Source organism: Poecilia reticulata, linkage group LG2 (genome assembly GCF_000633615.1).
Source record: "Poecilia reticulata strain Guanapo linkage group LG2, Guppy_female_1.0+MT, whole genome shotgun sequence".
NCBI classification, from domain to species: domain Eukaryota; kingdom Metazoa; phylum Chordata; class Actinopteri; order Cyprinodontiformes; family Poeciliidae; genus Poecilia; species Poecilia reticulata.
Genome location: NC_024332.1, coordinates 24,370,617 through 24,389,832, shown reverse-complemented (window position 1 = coordinate 24,389,832; position 19,216 = coordinate 24,370,617). Strand labels below are relative to the sequence as shown.

Sequence of the window (19,216 nt, the reverse complement as noted above, 5' to 3'; positions counted from 1 at the left end):
GCGTGTTGGAGCAATCGAAACCAGGATACATCCATTGATTATGGAGCTGAAGTGTAATCAACAGCATTATTGACAAATAAATGTTTAAAGAAAGTGTGAAGACGTGGATCTGACTGGAAAACTATAGGCCTGATGGAAGAGTGTGGAGAGACGGTGTAGATCTGTCTGTTCATTCATGGGACAAACTAAGTGAACCCGCAAGTTCAGCAGCTTGTTAGCCGCTATGACTTTAAGAAGGTGTTTACACTGTAAAAACACTAAATCCTACCATCTATTTTTTGGTCTAATTTCTAGTACAAATATCTTAGTTTTATCTTATTTCAAGTCTACTAACTTACACGTAACTTTTCAGCAAGCTGTAGAAGCTTGTTTTTAGTCAATAATTCCTTATTTTTGATAAAGTACTACAGATTATTTCACTTACAAGGCATTGTTCCCATGTTATTAGGACTCCGCCGAATATGGTGAAGTCAGATTATTAAAATCAGCTGCACATGCAGAGCTCCACAGTGAAATTAGACTCTAATCCAAGTTAAAGCAATTTCATTTTGACGCTACAGAACAGGGCCGATATGATTCCTTCTCTGAAATGCGTAAACAAGGCAAAGAGGCGACTAAATGTAGCCGTCTTGATGTTTCTGCTGGCACTCAGCCCCATAACCAGGCTGTTGGGAACGGGGCTGTTTTAGGGGACAAACGAGGGAAGGAAAGAGACAGTCAGCAAGAAGCCTCTGCTAAATGGAAATAAAAGGCAGGAAAGCGAGCAACGAGCAGATRGGATCCCCGTCCGTTTCTGCAGCCAGGACAGAAACAGAACATGAAGACGGCAGGAGGAGACAGATAAAGGATGGAGGACGGAGGAGGAAGACGAAGAAGAGGTGAGAGCTCAAAGATCAGGGAGGCTGATGGCGCATGATGAATTTTCTTCATTCTCCAGCTTGGTTTTCACTTTCCTCCCCTCAGAGGGCTGACCTATTCATCAGACGGACACGGCCTGTGTGTGTCTGTGTGTGTGTGTGAGCCGTGGTTGACCAATCCATTCCCAAGTCACAAAGCGTTCTGACCCACTTCCATTTGTCTGGGCTGTGTTCAGGGTGTTTCTGGCTCATGAATCCAAAACTGTTCATACCCTTGGAGAATTTAAGTTTGAAGTATCGAATGATTCCAGCATCTCGATTATTAAAGGGGCGGCATTATGTGTTTTCCAAGCACGTGGTGCCATTTGGCAGCACAATCAAGTMACTGTATCAGCGGTCATAAAATGCTATAAATATCAAATATGACTTAAAATAAATTTTACTTCGTAATTTAACGTCCTGCATCTAATGTATCTAATACGTCTCTTTTCATCTCTGATTAAAGCAGCAACAAAGGTTTCACTTTGCTTTAAAGATGGAAAATCTCAGATGCACCGAGGATTACAGTTGAATGTTTTTATTAGTAATACCCCGTTTCAGATCTGCTGTTCTGATTAGTCATCTGATGCCAAATTTAGCCATTAAACCTGAAAGCAGAGATTTCCAGGGTTGATATGTCAAAATACAGCATTGAAAAAAGAAAAACAGGTTTCTACAAAGGCTTTGAATTTAAGAAAATAATAAACTGTTGAGGGTTGCACAGTGGCGCAGTTGGTAGAGCTGTTGCCTTGCAGCAAGAAAGTTCTGGGTTCGATTCCCGGTCCCGGTCTTTCTGCATGGAGTTTGCATGTTCTCCCTGTGCATGCGTGGGTTTTCTCCGGGTTCTCCGGTTTCCTCCCACAGTCCAAAAACATGACTGTCAGGTTAATTGGCCTCTCCAAATTGTCCCTAGGTGTGAGTGTGTGTGTGTGTGTATGGTTGTTTGTCCTGTGTGTCTCTGTGTTGCCCTGCGACAGACTGGTGCCCTGCGACACACCTGTCCAGGGTGACCCCACCTCTCGCCCGGAACGTTAGCTGGAGATGGGCACCAGCACCTCCCGACCCCACTGAGGGACAAGGGTGTAAGAAAATGGATGGATAAACTGTTGACAAGAGCAGTTCAATATTGCATGGTGTCTTCCTGAGTGACAAAAAAAAAAAAGGTTCACCGCAGTGAGACATGATGGGGAGAAAAGCCACGCTTCTCAAACTGTTTAATATGGACTCTGTGGTAAACTGCTTTTCAGCAGACCGGCCGCTCTCTCTGCATTCCTCCTCGCTCCCTCTCCATTGTATCAAGCTTATCGCTCCGTACTCCACCCTGTGAATATCTGTAATTCAATCTCTCCTCCTCTTTTGTTCCCTCATCCCTCCCTCTGTCGCTCTCCTGGCCCGTGGGAGATGTCGGATAAGTCCTCTGCATGTTTTGTCTAGACGATACTCAGCAGTCTTTTCAGGATTACTGGTGCACAACAACTCTGTAATAAACTGAAAAATAAAAAGCTCACCGAGTTTAGAAAAGCAGGGAGGACTCCTGCTTTTCTAATACCTTAAATGTCTGTATAGTTAATGCAAGCTGGAGCGATTTTTTTAACGTCCTGTAATAAAGTCTGCCATGGTGCAACACAAAGTGGGAAATACTGGTTAGAATTGACCAAAACCATTATAGTCAATAGAAACCGTCTGTTGTTTCATGAGCAGTCGCTGTTAAGGTGCCCATGGTGTTATTTGGCAATGAAGTGCCACAGTGGACCAGTCCAATCACAACATAACAAAACGGGAAAACTCCAACAGAGTTAATGAGAAGTGTGTAGAAAGGCAAAGATGTCCTAATCCAACCCCGATCAAAGCTTTTTTAAAATGATTGGTATCAAAGTTTTATGTGAGGTTGCAGAACTATGTTATAAACCAAGAATATTAATTAACTGATGTCAATCTAACTATTTCCCCTTGCAGCCTTTAAGATCTTGTCCACATATAGACGGGTTTTTATAAAAAAAATCTCTGCTGCATCGTTTAAAAAATAAAATGGTGTCGTACATGTAGGATAGGTTTCAGAAAGGACTTCATCCACACAAACCAGCTCAAGTCTGCCACTGATTATTGTTTCAAACATGCCAAACCCACAGGGGGCAGTGTAGCGCAAAGCTAAAACCTGTCAGCCAATCAGATTGCTTCAAAATAGCTATGACTTCCTGTTAGGAATTAAACATGGCACGAGGAGGTTCATTTGTGTGGACGGTCAGGTAAACAGGTTGAACTACCTTTAAATAGCGTATTAAAATATAAAGTTATTAAAATAAAAAACTAGTTTGATTTGGAGACATGTCAGACCAAGCATGTGGATGTGCTGGCGCATTATTTGTCGCAGACTTTAAATCTTCATTTTGTCAGGTGAACACAAATATGGAGTTCTCTCAACTCTCCACTGTCCTCTGAGTTTTTATAAGTAATCCTTTTTAGTGGTATAAAATAGATTTTTTTTTTGTGTCTATGAAAGGCCAAAACACACAAGAATGTATTTGTTTTCCCTTTTTCTATTTTCCCTTCTTTGATGTTGATATATCCATGATCAACCCGAGTTAACAAAATGAGCAACAGGCCATCTTATCAACGAATCACATCAAATCAGAAAATCATTATGCTAATGTTMGCATAGCAGTTGACACGAACCAAGAAAGCTGGATTTTTATCTTCAGATTTTAAAAAACACACACATGAAGCGTTCTTGAGCAGTTTCTGAGGTAATTCAACAGTAAGACAAAGGGAATAAATGATCTTCATCTTCAAATGTATCTTCATATTTCATTAATTGACTAGAAATGACTTGATTCAGGGCAGCATGTTTTATATTGCTTGGATAATCACAAACAGCTTTTCACATTTTGAGGCTTGCTAATTAACTTGGCATAAGAATAGATGTTAAATGTGTGAATGGCTATCACCTATTCTTCAGCAACAGCATTCTGTGCATGGGACACCCACACACACACTCACACTCACACCCTTTACTCTTGGACACGACTTAACAGATAGACTGAAAGACAAAGGAAGTAGAGATGGTTTCATCAGTGACGGCCCCACCTTCTGTGCTGAGACCAGGGCTGGACGTGAACTGGGCCACATCCACGATTTTGACAGCAAACTGCTGGCCCGTGTCCCTGTTGATGCATCTCCTCACCACGCTGAAGGGACCCCTGTGCAACACAGACGGACAGAGAGATCAGTTAGCACACGGAAACATCTGATTGGTCTGATTTCACACCCACAAACACAGAGGAGGAGCCATCGGTGCCAAAATGAAGGCTAAAGTTAGCGTAAAGTGCTACTGATGAGAACATGCCAGTTTCAAAGGAGAAGACATGAATGTAACCAGTAGAAACGTAGGTGCAGTGAAGCCTCGCCTTTTTCTGTAGAGCATTACTGTAATATGAAAAAAATGCAGCCAAAATTCATGGGCGCGATGCTATTAGACATGCTATCAGCCGCCATTTTCAAAGCATCCAATCCAAGAGCGCCATTCGTTTTCCTTGACAGTGATCGACTGTAACACTAAGAGCAGAAATGAAGGAGACTGTAAATGTGTTGATGGATATTAAGGTATAATTGGTGTTTGGACTGTTAAAATAGGCAATAAGTGTTCTTAGAGGCAGTCTAAAGTATTTCAAAATTATAGGAAATAATGGGTGACTGTGGATCCCTGGCCTCCACGTATAACGAGGTCCAGCTAATCTGCAAGTCAGCATTTCTGAACTCCATGACATAAAGAAAAGAAACAAAAACTCATCCAAGTTTTTCCACCAGATTCAATTTCAAAATAAAACATGGCTAAATGAGACAGCTTTTTTCATTTTTTATTTTTTTTTTAGCATGTAGTTTTTCTAGTGCTTGTTTTCCTTTTTTCTATTTTTCCTTCTTTGACGTTGATGGTGATATATCCATGATCAACCCGAGATGCCAAAATGAGCAACAGGCCATCTTATCAATGAATCACATCAAAACAGAAAATCATTATGCTAATGTTAGCATAGCAGTTAGCAATGACTGCTATGAGTAGTATGAAAACATAGAGGAAGAAGACTGAGTAATATTTGGGTCAAACAAAATCAATATTATTGCAATATTTAATTATGTTAATTAGGATTGGTCAGTTCATCAATAATAAATATGGCAATAGACACGTGATCCATATCAACAGATAATACGTCTGATTGAATGGTTCAATAATTTGACTGAACTCAGATCCAGAACACCACAGCATTCTGGGAGATGTAGGCAGAGGAACGACTTTAGCCGCTCAACCTCTCACGGCCAGCTAATCAAGGTTAGTGGACTCAGTGGTAACCATAGCAACAACCTGTTGAGTAACTTGCGGAGCAACAGTTTCAGATTTTGCCACTGTGACTCATAACTGCTTAAAAATAAATCAACAGTGGCATGGAGTGAAAACTGTGGAAAAAACACAGCTCCAGAATTGCTGCGTTTTCATGAAAGAAACGCAATTAAACTCACACAAGAATGAGTTTGTCCATACAACAAGTCACTAAAAAGCAAACCGCGCCATCAACCTCCTACCACTTCCTGTCGCCTTTTTCTTCGTGGTTTGTGCCAGTGGCAACATCTGGTTTTTGATCATGTGACTCCTGCGATATGAATAAATATTTCCATTGCAGTTTTGAAATATAAACTTATTTCAATAAGGCCAAAAAAAGCTGTGCCAAAACTTTTCGAAATTGCCGTGCTTCCATGACACAAATTTAGTTTTCAAAATGTCGAATTGCACAATGACGTGGGCAAAGGAAACATAGTTGGTGTTCAGCAGCAGACCAGAGCTGCACAGACGTGAGGGAGTGGCCCTAAAGGAGTCCACTTAGTGTCTCTGGTTTATTATCATCAAGTTGGGGTGAAAGTGCAAGGTGCAGGAAAAGACCTGTGTCTCATAAAGCTCCAGACCTCACCATGGTACTGGGCTCTGCCCGGCCCTCACGCTGCCTCAACAATGCGTGGCGATCTAAGCGTGTCAGCAAGTCAACATGTCAGCGTGTGTGGATTTAAAGATAAATGAAGCAGCTGATCTGTCCTAAGAATAGACATGCAGGCTATCTCTGGCAGCAGCGTGCTCTTAATCCCTCCAAGTACTTTCTATAGTTGTTTACTCAGCGACAGCGCAGCGGCTGGAAGGCCGAGGAGAAGCAGCCGGGTTACAAATGTGATGATGTCTTACATGACTGACTGGCAGGTGGGGACGCCTTCCCGCTGAGCCACCATTAACTCGCCGGATGACATGCAGCAGATCATCAGTTTTTTTAATAATGGAGATTATTAAGCCGTGAAACACTCGTAAAGCGCCTGTATGTTCCCAATATAGGCCGGCCGAGGCGTCACGCGAGGGCTTTTATGGCGTCGTTAAGGGCGAGGCTTTGGGTCTTTGGGATTGATGAGCTGCAGCAGGACGCATTATGCTGATGTTCCATCAAGCAGTCAATTAACTTCGACACAGACCTTCAGAGTTCATCTCCGGATTGTGCTGCTGACTGGGGCCAGCGCTCAGATTCGTTTTGCAGATTTCCTAAGAAGCCAACCATCAGTGCCACTTCCACTGAGGCGCAGCATAAAGCCGGTAACCTGCGTTTGATCTCCTGATCGGCAGGGGGACCCCCCGGGGAGCCCGCCGCTCCGCTTTGTTTGGCTTTATAGATGGACTCATTAAGGTCAAAATCACATTGCTGCGATATTTATGGGAAGTAACTGTGAGATAAAGTTGTTTGTGTTACAGAAACAAATAATGCTCTTGAAAAACATTCCCATTTGTAATAGTCTTCATCAGGACATCAGTCCCATAAAGAAGTGTGATTTATATCACTACACACATTTAATCACAGCTTCTCATCTAGTTCTATTTCTTGATAGTCTTTTGACCAAAGAGTCAATAGACTCTTTGGTCTATTGACCAAAGAGTGGACAAAGTTTTGTAAATAATCCTGACAACTCAAACATTTATGTTTTTTATTATAATTAAATGGAGTTAATTATCCCATCAGAATTTGTTGGTGTGACAGTCCAACTAAAAACGAGTTTATTTTATGTCTGAACATTCTGGTTGCAGATACATAGGAGGGTCCGACATGGAACAAATAGAAACATTTGAGTCTTTATCATCAGTTCCACACTCGGGGATATTTTTCTTCTGAGCGGCCGGCGAGTCTGTGCCTCATCAGCTTTGAAACCATCCTGTGGGTGAAGTGAAAAACGCAGCAGTTAGCCGGTCTCTCTCCAGAGGAGCAGCTTTTAACGAGCAGAGACACAGCAACACCTCCACTGGACACATGCCCCCGCCGACCCGAAACCTTGAGCGAGTTACACATCCCGCAGCAAATTACACTCGGCACAACATCGGTGCTAAATGTGAGAGTCCTGCCATTTCACAGCTAAACAAACCGCGGCCCCCCGGCTGCAGCAGACCGTGGCGTAATGACTTGCTTGCGTCGCAAACATCACCAGGGCTGCTCAAGTGTGTGTGAGTGTGCAATTGCAAGTCTTCATGCACAAATGCGGACTGCTTGAGCAGATGGCGATCAAGCCAAAGCGGCTTAGCGTCACAGAGGTGAGGTGGGACTTCGCCCTGCCTGAAGGCTCACTTTGATTTTCCTCTGAACTCACAAGTGAAAGAGACAAAAGGAAACTTTGAAATTCTCACGGCAGAAACAAACGACCAGCACAGATGTTCTGACTCACTGGGAAGTAAGCAAATAAATAATTACCTGACCTTACACACACTTGTCTAATCATACTATCTACCAATGTGGGAGGTCCCTCTACACTGAATGCACCATACGAGGTAAATAAATGTATAGATGAAAGCTGAGTGAAGGGTCAGRAAGTAAAGAAAAAGAGRGGCGCTGGTCATTTTGGTCTTGCTATTTTTCAGTTTTCTTGTCACAGTTCAGCACATCAATAAAAGCTACTGGTCAAACTTTGTGGAGATTTTGTCTGTGTTCTTTTGGARGCAATACAAGTATGAACAGTTTCATTATGGTCATTTCYGTGAAAGTATGGTGAGTGTGTGTCGTTTYGTCTCGTAATTCTGACGTTAACTGTACACTTTGCCTCTTCTCCAGCTCTCCRTCCASTGATAAAGGCTCCGTTTACGGCCCGTTTCTGWGCGCAACTAACCAAGATCACCTTAGGAAAGGCGCAGAGGTGATAAATTCCACATTCACTGCTGAAAATCTTTACGTTTAGTCAGTTAATCCACTTATTCAGGGCTGAGAGATTGAGGTTCAACAGCCTCCTCAACATTAAAGCTCACTGTCAGCGTKAACATCTTGATGTCTGGCATCAAGACTGCCTCCAAAACTGAGCAAAAAGCAAGAAAATAAGCTTTTTCTAACACTCTTTCGACTCCAAAGAGTCGGGCTCCGAGGAGAACTCCATCTCTCCAGCTRAAAGATAACACCGGCGTACAAGCGATGGATCCGTCACCTTCAGGAAGTCGATAGAGAGTAAAAGCAGTTCAATCAGGAAAGAGTTTCAGCCGCAAACTTTCTGGAGGCACGCAGGGTCAGAAAGTAGTCATTTACGATGTCGGCTGAGTCCTCTGCTGCTCTCTTATCGCCTCGCTCGCTGCAGTCCAGCCACTTCACCTCCGACCCGCCCCTTGCCTTCACGTCACTGCCGATGCTCGAGGCTGACCGCTCTGCAAATACCAGGCAGCCCTCGAGGAGAAGGGACAAAACGAGGGAGAGAACAGAGGAGAAGAGAGGCGAGAGGGGAAGCGGAATAAAAACTAAATAATAGTCGCAAAAGAGGAATGTGGCAAAACGATCCAGAGGAAACCGAGAGGGAGGAAAACGGATATGAAGGTTGGTTAGAAGTAATTTGGATGTGAAGTCAACTGGGGTAAAGCTGAGGGCAACGGCATCCAGTGAGGCCTTCTTACCTTAATGACACAGAGGAAAATGACAAACACAAGCTAAGCATGGCTGTGGCTTATTACTTTAGAGAAAACCCACTAAAACTRAATATTACAAGCTAAGAGGACATTCTTGAAGATTTTCTCAAGATGTCAGATGTTTGGTAGCTTTAATCCGTATCCAACTCAGACACCTCGTCCATCAAGACATGGCTCCAAACTAGAAAAGACAAAGAGGGACTAACATCTCTGTCCCTCTTCCATCCATCAGAAATGCCAGTAATAAGTAGTAATGTGAGACTGTGAGCAGGGTTTCCTCCAGAGGTGGGGACTCCRGTCAGTAATAATAAGACTTCAAAAAATGTTCAGAGACTTGGAAAGGAAAAAAGACTCGAAAGAACTTGAAATTAAAAGTTTCAGATTTGGGACCTGAGGATAAAGACTTGAGACTTGCAAAACGAGGCGGGACCAATTGATYGTGGCAAAATAAAATCCGCCGCACCTTCAGCATGAAATATTTTTTTGGGCTTATATTATTTGTGCACTTACACTAACCATAGTCAGAGTTTGAAGTTAATTGAAATATGATGAAACATTAAAACTGACTTTATTTTGAAAAGACAACAGCGCTGGCTCCTGGCCAGAAACAGAAACAAATAATGCTCTTGAAAAACATTCCCATTTGTAATAGTCTTCATCAGGACATCAGTCCCATAAAGAAGTGTGATTTATATCACTACACACATTTAATCACAGCTTCTCATCTAGTTCTATTTCTCTATTTCTAAGTCAGTTGAGAAGCCGGCTACTGTGCGCTGCAAAACTAGAGAGGACAGTCTGAAGTAGAGGAAGAGACAAAGGCAAAAGATGGAAGGTTACGTTGAATGTGTTTTTAGTGAAAATGACCTGAATGTTCATGTATGTTGCATTTGAACAAGAGAAAGTTTGTTGACACAGTTTGTCCTCATACTTAATGTTCCAGATGCGTTTCAAAGGCTCCCTGATTGTGGTATTGAGTCAACAGCACCGTGTCACCGARCCCCCGGACATTTAAAGGGAGCTGACAGACCAAAATGTAACACCGACACAATACCGATGGTAGCTACCAGCAGTAAACAACATACTATGTCTATTCCAGCTCTCTCTGCAAAGCAGTCTGTGTTTATCACGCTCCCTGATGAAGTAGGAAGCATCAGCCACGGTTCTGCCTCAGAGAGCGGGGAGGTGGAGAGGAGCGGAGAGAACACGATCTGAAGCTCTGACAGCTTAAGTGGCGGAACTCGGTTTCTCTGAAGAACTCTGCTTGCACATAAAGGAGGCGCGCGGCGTCTGAATGGGCCTCAGCTGCACGCAGCCGCAGCCGTTCCAGCTCTGAATGGGAGTCAGCTGCACTTGGCTTGTTCCGATCGCTTCTGCTCTTTAGCCACCCGCACTGAAAGAACAGGAAGAAGGAGAGAGCGGCGGAGAGAGGAAACAACCCCCCCCAAAAAAAACGAGTAGAAATGTGGACAGGAAAGGGAGGTGAGTAGCGTATTTTTAGAGTATCCTAATGTTTATTTATTATCCAGGAACCTAATTTATTTATTGTTTAAAATGAATGAATGTGTCACATGTTGATGTACACAAAAGTTTGGAATGAAAAGCAATTATAATGGAAAAAATAAATCTTATACAGTCTGTCTCTTCTCTCAAAAGTCAATCGGCTGTGTCATAAGAAACTAAGCATCCCTCTACCATCGTTATGAACACATCTTTAAACACAAGACATGGCATGTGCATAACTATGTAAAAAATATCCATAATAATAAAAAAATATATACAGCACTCTTCTACTTCATAGAATGTTATATTTGTTTGAGGGGCAGTATTTTGTCAAAATCGAATTTTTTTTTTTTAGCTTTACATCAGGTTGATTCTTTCATGCAGAAATCCTTCAATTTCCAATATCAACCATTCAGTTGTGTGAAATCCCTGGGTGGATCTAGCACCGCCTCCTCTGGCTAAACTCCTCCTCAGAGCTCATCCCCACTCAGCTCCTTCAGACTAGCCAGCAGCAATTAGCAAACACCTGGTGGAACTGAACATCAGCTGAGCTCGTAATAGGAGCTACTGCTCAGTGAAACGCTGGTTAAAAAACGTCGTTAAAGGGTTAATAGAGGAGCCATGTTGGGATGACTTCATGAGGGCGGAGTTACAAAAAGAGCAGAAGCTTCTTAAAGAGACAGAGACCCAATTTCAAGGCGCTAAATTGCGAAATCAAATTTCTTTTAAGTCATATTTGATATATACAGCATTTTTATAACAACTGAAGGTAACAGTTACTTGATTGTGCTACAAAGTGATACTACGTGGCTGGGAAACATAATTCTGCYCTTTAAAAGTAAAAACTGATCCAGTCTGGATGGTTGCTGTAGACAGACTTGTTCCATAAACAGAAACATTCCATTTGTTAAGTTCTATCTTTGTTTTTTTTTGTTTGTTTGTTTTGTTAAAAATCTCTGATCTTCTGAAATTAATGAGGCGTTTAATTAAAGGTAAAACAAGGTGAAGTAGCTCCCGGCTGTGAGGGCTGAACTGTGTGTCCAGGTATGTCAGATATGGGGGCGAGAATTTACAGCAGCGTGAAAAGTAAATGAGCGCGGCCTTCACTCCCACAGCTCGCAGGAATGAGCTCATAATGAAAGAGTAACAGCCTTTACTCTCTCTGCTCCGCCRCCGAGCTTACGGGCGGTGGGCGGGGCGTCGTTGACATGGCGACCGATGCTGGAGGAGGATTTAGGGGACCCTGGTGGAGAGAAGCGTGTTCTGTGGAGTCCGTCTCAGGGTAACGATGGGGAATTTACGGCAGCATCAAAAAGATGGGCTGTGCCATCTGTCCGTGGCTTTGTGTGTGTGTTGCTGTCGTAAAAGGTGATTTGCGGACTTCACTCCCGTTCAAGTCCGCAGGACATCAATCGCTTATATTTCCCCCCCGTTTTGTAAACGCCGTCAGCCCTGCAGTGCCCGACTTCATCGCTTTAACTCTCACAGATCTCAGGAAGCACATGGGCATGTCAGGTAGGTCACAGCGAGGACGACTTTGAGGACGTATTTGAAGTGGCTTCACTGCCACTTCAAATACACAAAACGACGTGGGGCAGTTGGTAGAGCTGTTGCCTTGCAGCAAGAAGGTTCTGGGTTCGATTCCCGGCCCCGGTCTTTCTGCATGGAGTTTGCATGTTCTCCCTGTTCATGCGTACTCCCACAGTCCAAACATGCCCCTCTCCAAATTAGGTGTGTGTGCGCATGGTTATGTGTCTCTGTGTTGCCCTGCGACAGTCTGGCGACCTGTCCAGGGTGACCTCGCCTAACTGGACATTTGTCACTGAGCCACGAATGTCCATTTCCAGCCCCCGACTTTAATTTGTACAGATCTACACCAAGACAGGCGGTTGATTCAGGTGGGGACTTTGTTTAATTTAAATTATCTTACTTAATTTAAATTAAGTAAGTTTGACAGTTAGTCGGGAAAAACGCAAGCTAACATAGCTGCTAACGTAGCCCTGCTAATTAGCGAGCTAATGTTAGCATCAAACACTAAACTCAGTGGATGTTTCTGCTATATTTAGCTTCAGTCTTTCGCCACAGTGTACATTTAAACTGACACTCATTTTAATATCAAACTACTCGTGACTGAAATAGGGTTTAACTTATGATTTTTCTCAGTATGTTCCATGTTCCATAAATGTTGCTTGGAAAAGACATTTGATCGTATTTTCCATTTTTATTTCAAGTTTCTAATTTAATGTGAAGATACTGTATTTTTCTTCAAGGCTATGAGACGGTGAGAATCCCACACCGGCCCATCCACACACAGCACCAGCATRAACATGGAAAAAGAAACGCTGGAGAAATAGAATCTGCCAGCAAGGAAACAAAAATATAACAGACATAATCAAAGGGAACAATGAGAATGACGAGAAACAAATGAACAAAGTGATTCAGGCCCAATGCTGTCAGAAGGCATAATGAAACTTCAGCCTGGAGGATTCATTAGAGAGAATTGATGCTAAATGAACGTCATTAGCACGTTTGCACCTYGCAGGGAGCCTTAGGAGAGGCGGGAGGGAGCGGGAAGAGCCCAGAGAGGAAGAAATCAGTCCAACGTTGTCCACACGTTTCAACCCAACCAGGACAGGCTCGTCCAAACAAACCGTCACGCTGCAGCAGCTTTGTTACAGAGCTACAGCCGCCCCCTCCTCTCCACACCTACTCACCAACCCGGCTCTGCCACCATCTGCCTGGGCGGCTCAGAGGAGCAGCAACTCTAGGTTGACTACATCTACGCTGTATCGTGACTTCATGTAGCACACAGAGGCATGGATTCCTGCTACAACGTGACACGGAGTGATGTAGGGGTGGGAATTTATAGCATTGTATATCGTTTATCATTTATCGTGATACATTGTCACATTAAATTCCAATTAATGTTTAAAAGAAACTGTCCCGTGTTGTTGGGATTGTTATTTTTACTATTTTCTCCACTKTTTGTTCATTAAGAATATCAATTAATACATCAATAAATTAGAAAATATGATTAAAYGCGGTTACTGTGTGCAGATCAGTGTTACAAATCAATCTTTATGTGACTGGTGTCATAAAGAAGCGTATTACATCTGGATGTTTCTCAAGAGCAGCGTTTTGGTTAGTTGTGACTGCTGTGTGATGCAGTCACAACTACACAGTTACCTAAAAAATAAGAAATAGTTTACATCGTCACAAAATATCTCAATTTTAAATTCATATCGCCCCATTTTGAGTGAGTCCAGTTAGGCAAACATTTAGTAGTTGTGAATTTAGAAGTTTTAGTTCACTGAGAAAATGTTGTCAATATTGAGCCTTTGCAGCTATGTTACCCAATCAGAGTTCATAGCAGTATTTTAAAAAGTTGGAAGCAACTAGCTTAGAAACTAACTCATTACATGCTAACACGCTGCTGCCAGCTGTAAAAACAAGACCATAACGACTACCCAAAAGGYAAAAAATAAAAGCAAAAATCCTTCCAGCGGCACAGAATCCAGAACCAGAGGGAATAACTGTCCACACCTGCAATGATTCCACCAGAAGAACAACGAATTAATGCTAAAAAAAAAAGAAAATGCAAAGAAAACAAATCAGACTCAATGTAGCAAAGCTACTCCAACATGCTGCCGCCAGGAGCAAAGAGGCTCTAGAAATCTACTTAATCAAACCAGATGCAACAAAATGTGCAGGTATGCAAAATTACACCAAAACTAATCAAGGCTTTTACAGAAATAATTTCATATTACGGTTTTCTACGGAAGCCGAGAGCGAATGTTTTCCGCATTTCCATTTGCTCCATGGTTTAACAAGTTCATTTCCCCGATGGTCTTCCTGAGATGAACCAGATCCTTGAAGTCGTTGTGGTATGAATWTTGATTTAACACACACTCCAATCAACAAACATCGTTTTCCCAAGAGTAACCCGTTCTCTCGAGAAAACAAGAAACGAACTCATCTCGAGATAATGGGATATTAACTTGTGTCGAGAAAACTGGAAATGAATTAATCTGGAGAAAACTGAAAATGAACTCTTAATCTTGAGAAAGCCGTCGATTAAARGTCTATGCAGAAAAAGTCCCATCTTGGCTTCTGTAGTTTTCAGTTCATTTGCAAATGTTTATTTGGTCATTCAGACCACGCTAGGTTAACAGCTATCCAGGAGTGGATTAACACGTGACGGATTTGGCTGAGTCTCTGAGTGAATTCACAGCAATAAGCCCAAACAATCTGGYCAGGAGAAAACCTGGTATCTGATGAAAGAACCACAGCGCTACATCCTCAGAGGAACACAAACATTTCTGCAGCATTTCACTGCAGTCTGCCACTAATAAGAGACGGATGGACGGCTGGCCAACTGAGCCTGCCATCATTCCTCCGGAAAAGTCAGAGCGGTCAGCTCTGACGCGCCAGGAATTGTTAAACAGCATTTAATTGACAGCTTTTCGACATCTCGGACTGGCGTCGCCTCATTCTCTTCCTCTCTCGCTGACGCCCAACACACACAAATTGATTCAGCGGCCGACAGTGAAGCTTCAATCAGCTTTCACTCAACGGCCGTCCGAGCTTTGGCCTCGCTTATGAAGGGAAGTTGTGGGGAAAAGGGACAAAGAGCGAACACAGTTCGACAGCTCGTACCAATGAAACCTGGCGTTTTGGGAAGGCAGAGGACTGTGATGGTGTGCAGTGAAAATCCAGGAGTCTGCAGATCCTGAAGCAACCCAGAAAACACCGGGACAGGTAATCTGGACGGTCATCCTGGTCACTGACCAAACGGGAAGCTCGTGGTGACCGGGACAGTCAGTCCCAATGTTTGGACAAACTCAGGCTGCGTTCACACAGCAGGCAAATGTGACTCGTCTCAAATACGCTTATTTTACCCTGACTTGTTTTATTATTATTATTATTATTATTGTTATTATTATTATTATTATTTTACAAATATCCTTCCTAGTCGTTTTCACCAGAAGTAACATCCATAACATGACTCGTGTGATGCAAAAAAAAAAATGCTTCCATTGCAGTTTTGCGAAATACATCTATTCTGATACAGATGGGAAAAAAAAAACACCTCATCCTAGTGAAAAACATCATCGAAAAACATGAGTTGGTTTTTTTTTATCGTTTCCATTTAGCAAATTTATTTTYGTACTTTCAATTTGCTTAATTTTATGGTCAATGGAAACACAGCTACTGCTGAATTATCCCATCATTCGTGTCGGAAATAATTAGCAGAGCCTGCAGCATGGATTTGATTCCTGCTAACGTCGTGCTAATAGTCTGCAGCAGACGTTGGCGTCGCCTTCAGTCCTGTTGGAGATGAAGCAAAGTCTTCTTCTGTCTCTATCATGTTGTGTATCAGTTGTAGATTTTATTATTGAGATTTTATGTGACAGACCAACACAAAGCAGAGCAGAACTGTTTAGTGCACATGTGTCAAACTCAAGGCCCCAGGGGCCAAATCTGGCCCACCGTAGCTTCATCTGTGGCCCTCTAGACTTGAGATTCCCTCAATAAGACCCTCCAGTTTTTCACAAATCCTCAACATTCATACGAAATCACAACCGGCCCTTTAAGAACAATCAGGTTTTTGATGAGACCCAAAATGAAACYGAGTTTGACGCCTCTGGTTTAGCAGAAGGACAAAGATGTCTGGTTGTCATCCAATGCTTGCGTCTTTGCGGGTTTACAGTTGTGCCTCACTCTTCCGTTGCCAAGTTTGTCCGAGTCTCGGTGTGGCAGCTGGCTGCATGCGCGCGCGTCCACCAACGATGTATGTATTCCACCAACGATCTCTGTAAATGGATCCAGGTTTGGCAGAAATTCAGTTAAACTTTTATCATTTTTTCTCCCCCCTGACAGAGTCAGAAAGAGTTTCGGTGAGTGTGCGGACCAGAACAACAAGCAATCAGATGTTTCCAATCGGCCGCGCTTGGCAGGGAATGAAAGGAGGMMGTAACAATGAATCAGGAAATTGGGGCCATGCATCTACACCTTCTTTTTAACAGCTAATTGCGGCGCTGCTATTTTCTCCTCGGCGGTCCCTCTCTGCATCTGGCCGTCTCTGTATTCATGCCGTCACCCCCTCGCCTCTCTCTCTCTCCCAGGCATAGCGGTTATGTAAGGAGGCACAGCTAGGCTGCTTATTTACGCTCCCATGAGGATTAGGCAGAAGCCCGGACATGCCAGCACCTGCAAGGCTCACTGACAGTCCACACACACGCGGGGCTACTGCACAGTTGACAGGCTTTCCCTAAAACGTCTCGCAGAACAGCCGTTCAGGTTGTGGGGTGAACTCTGATGGACTCATGCTGGATCACACCACTGAGTTCTGACATCAAATAGATGCCGAGACCAGAGGCCTTCCTCACAACCCGCTAAGATGTTCAGTCTCTGGTGAAAAACCAGCAGCTGAAAGGAGCGCGGACGTCGGCGCATATCAACGAGATCCACCTTATCGTCACGTCTGGGTGCCTCGTCTGGTTCCTCTGTTGTAATGAAGATGCTTGCGGTGCCGTTGGTTTTCTGAACACATCCAGTCTTTGGCGGTTTTTTGTGAGCAACGCAGCCAGACCTCTGTGTGCAAAGCGTAGTGATGAGGTAGAAATGAGAAACACATAGGAAGTCAGTCCAAAATCCAAAGTTCGGGACYGTCTCCAAACCAGTCAACATTACTGGTCTCACATCTGTCTTGCTGATCTTTCCCTTCATTCTTCTCAACAACCTTTTCTCCACYCATTCCAACCTGTCACAATAAATAATTGCTGGACGATAAATTGTCCCAGAACTTATTGTGATAAACGATAATATTGTTGTTTTAAGGCCATTTTCAAGTAATATCACAGTAATAATGGYACATTCTCAAGGATCAATAAACTTTAAATTCTGTTGAACGTTTAAACACTGGAACTGGAAGACTTTTGGCATATCCAAGATAAAGAAAACAACAGAAACAACAAACAAAATAGACGCTGAAGTCTCTGTCAGCAAAACYGTCCTTCAAAGAAAAGGCTTGCTGAAACCAAGGACCAGACTGAAGCCTTTCCTCATCCAGTAGAGAGAGACAAAAACAATCACGCAAATGGAAACGAATGAGGTTGTTTTAAATTAACATATGATTATTTGATTTATTGCGACAGGCCTAGAAATAACACAACAGGATCACTGCTGCAATATTGGAGGAGCGTTGCATAGCAGTGGCCCACATGTGAGACATGTTATGTTTCTCAACCCGAGGCAGACTGGCTCCAAAGGAAATATCATGTTTTGTGTGTAACAGTGAGGAAAAATGGTTTCRATGAGGAAAATCTTCACCTGCAATTTCTTCATATGGTTGCAGTGAAACTCCAAAAAGATTCTCTTAGCTGAACAGAGAAATGACAACATGAAAGACGTCTTACGTCTGTTTAACCTTTGACCTGGATCTTGATCACATTGCCTCGGTAAGTTGGGATTTAAATGTCAAGGCTGTCGCTGCAGTTCCCAASTTTAAATGACAAAAACAACTAAGTTATTTCATCGGCCAGAAAAACATCGGCAGGCATCACTAAAGCAGTCAGAAAGGAACCGTTTGCTCTGCTGCAAGGAAGCGTTCGCCGTCCTTCTGGAACGCCACTGGGAAATTTCACCCAACGCAAGAGAGATAGGAATGTCSGCGGTGCTCCCGGCTCTTCCTGCCAGGGAACCTGAGCGTTTTCCCAGGTAGATGGAAAGACAGGCGTTCCCATCGCAGGAGCTTCTCTGCAGATCTTCTCCACAGCCTGCACACTGAGTAACACGCTAGTTGTCCAGCAACAAGCGTCCGTTTCATCTGCTTTCTCTGCAATGCTCTCCACAGCACAGCTAACAGACTAAATTATGATTAAAGATCTCCAGATTTGCTTATATAGATCCTGTTAGGAGATTATTCCTAGTACCTGAAAGCAGAAATCTTTACCAAAAAACTTTTTGGGGGAGAAACTCAGATCTTTCCGGGTCAAACTCTTTAGCTAAAATCATTCAACTGATTTTTTTCTGTTTTTTTTTTTTACATCTGTAATTAGTGATTTATATGGTGTAACCTCTTGGTTGTAGAAGGAGATGTTCCAGAGTTTGGAAGCTCAGATGAACACAACACAGAAAGTCCTCAGTCTTCCTGTTATCTAGGGCCTGAAATTCACCACAGGTTTGCACGGATCGACTGACTGATTACATAATCCAGTCCCAAAATGTGTTTTTTATGACGCCGGATATTCACACTTAGAATTACAGCAATGTGTAAAAATGTGAGCCATTAACTAAACCGAAGGAGAACTCTCTGCTACACAGCTGGGGCGTAGCGTCTTCAAAATAAGAGATTCTCTGATGTTCTGGTCTGTGTCTTGCTGGCAGACCAACAGTGGTCGAATTCGACGCTTTTAAAAGGCACGGATTATGTTTTTCACCGATGCAGTGCTATTTAGTAGCACAATCAAGTAGCTATGTTACCTAGAGTTGTAAAAACGCTATGTATATCAAATGTGACTTAAAAGAAGTTCAACTTTGTAATTTAACGCCTTGAAATTGGGCCTTTGTCTCTTTAAGAACCTTAAAAAAAATGTAAATTCACATGTGAAAGTCATGTGAAACCCATGCATCACATTAAAACCACACGTGGTTCACACAAATGTTCACATGTGAATGACATTTGAATCACATCTAAAAGCACATATATATGTAACATTTTGGAATGTTTCATGGTGAAAACATGTGAATCTCCATGTGGTCACATGGGGATTCACAAGTTTTCACATGTGTATCTTGTGTATCACATTTTCATATGTGTATTACATACACATGGGATAGACATGTGATGTGTATCCCTGTGATA

General features: G+C 42.8%; 1 protein-coding gene and 1 long non-coding RNA gene across 2 annotated transcripts in view; one reads left to right on the top strand and one right to left on the bottom strand.

Moving 5' to 3' along the window:
- Positions 1 to 19,216, bottom strand: part of caska (calcium/calmodulin-dependent serine protein kinase a) — a 145,991-nt gene that overhangs the window by 83,837 nt on the left and 42,938 nt on the right. Inside the window, exon 2 of the mRNA XM_017309183.1 lies at positions 3,981 to 4,093. Coding sequence (XP_017164672.1) covers positions 3,981 to 4,093 — 113 coding nt within the window. The remainder of the gene's footprint in view (positions 1 to 3,980; positions 4,094 to 19,216) is intronic.
- LOC103481610 (uncharacterized) lies at positions 9,717 to 13,291 on the top strand. The gene is made up of 2 exons (XR_536325.2): positions 9,717 to 10,329; positions 12,621 to 13,291. It is a non-coding gene; the product is annotated as an uncharacterized LOC103481610 (long non-coding RNA).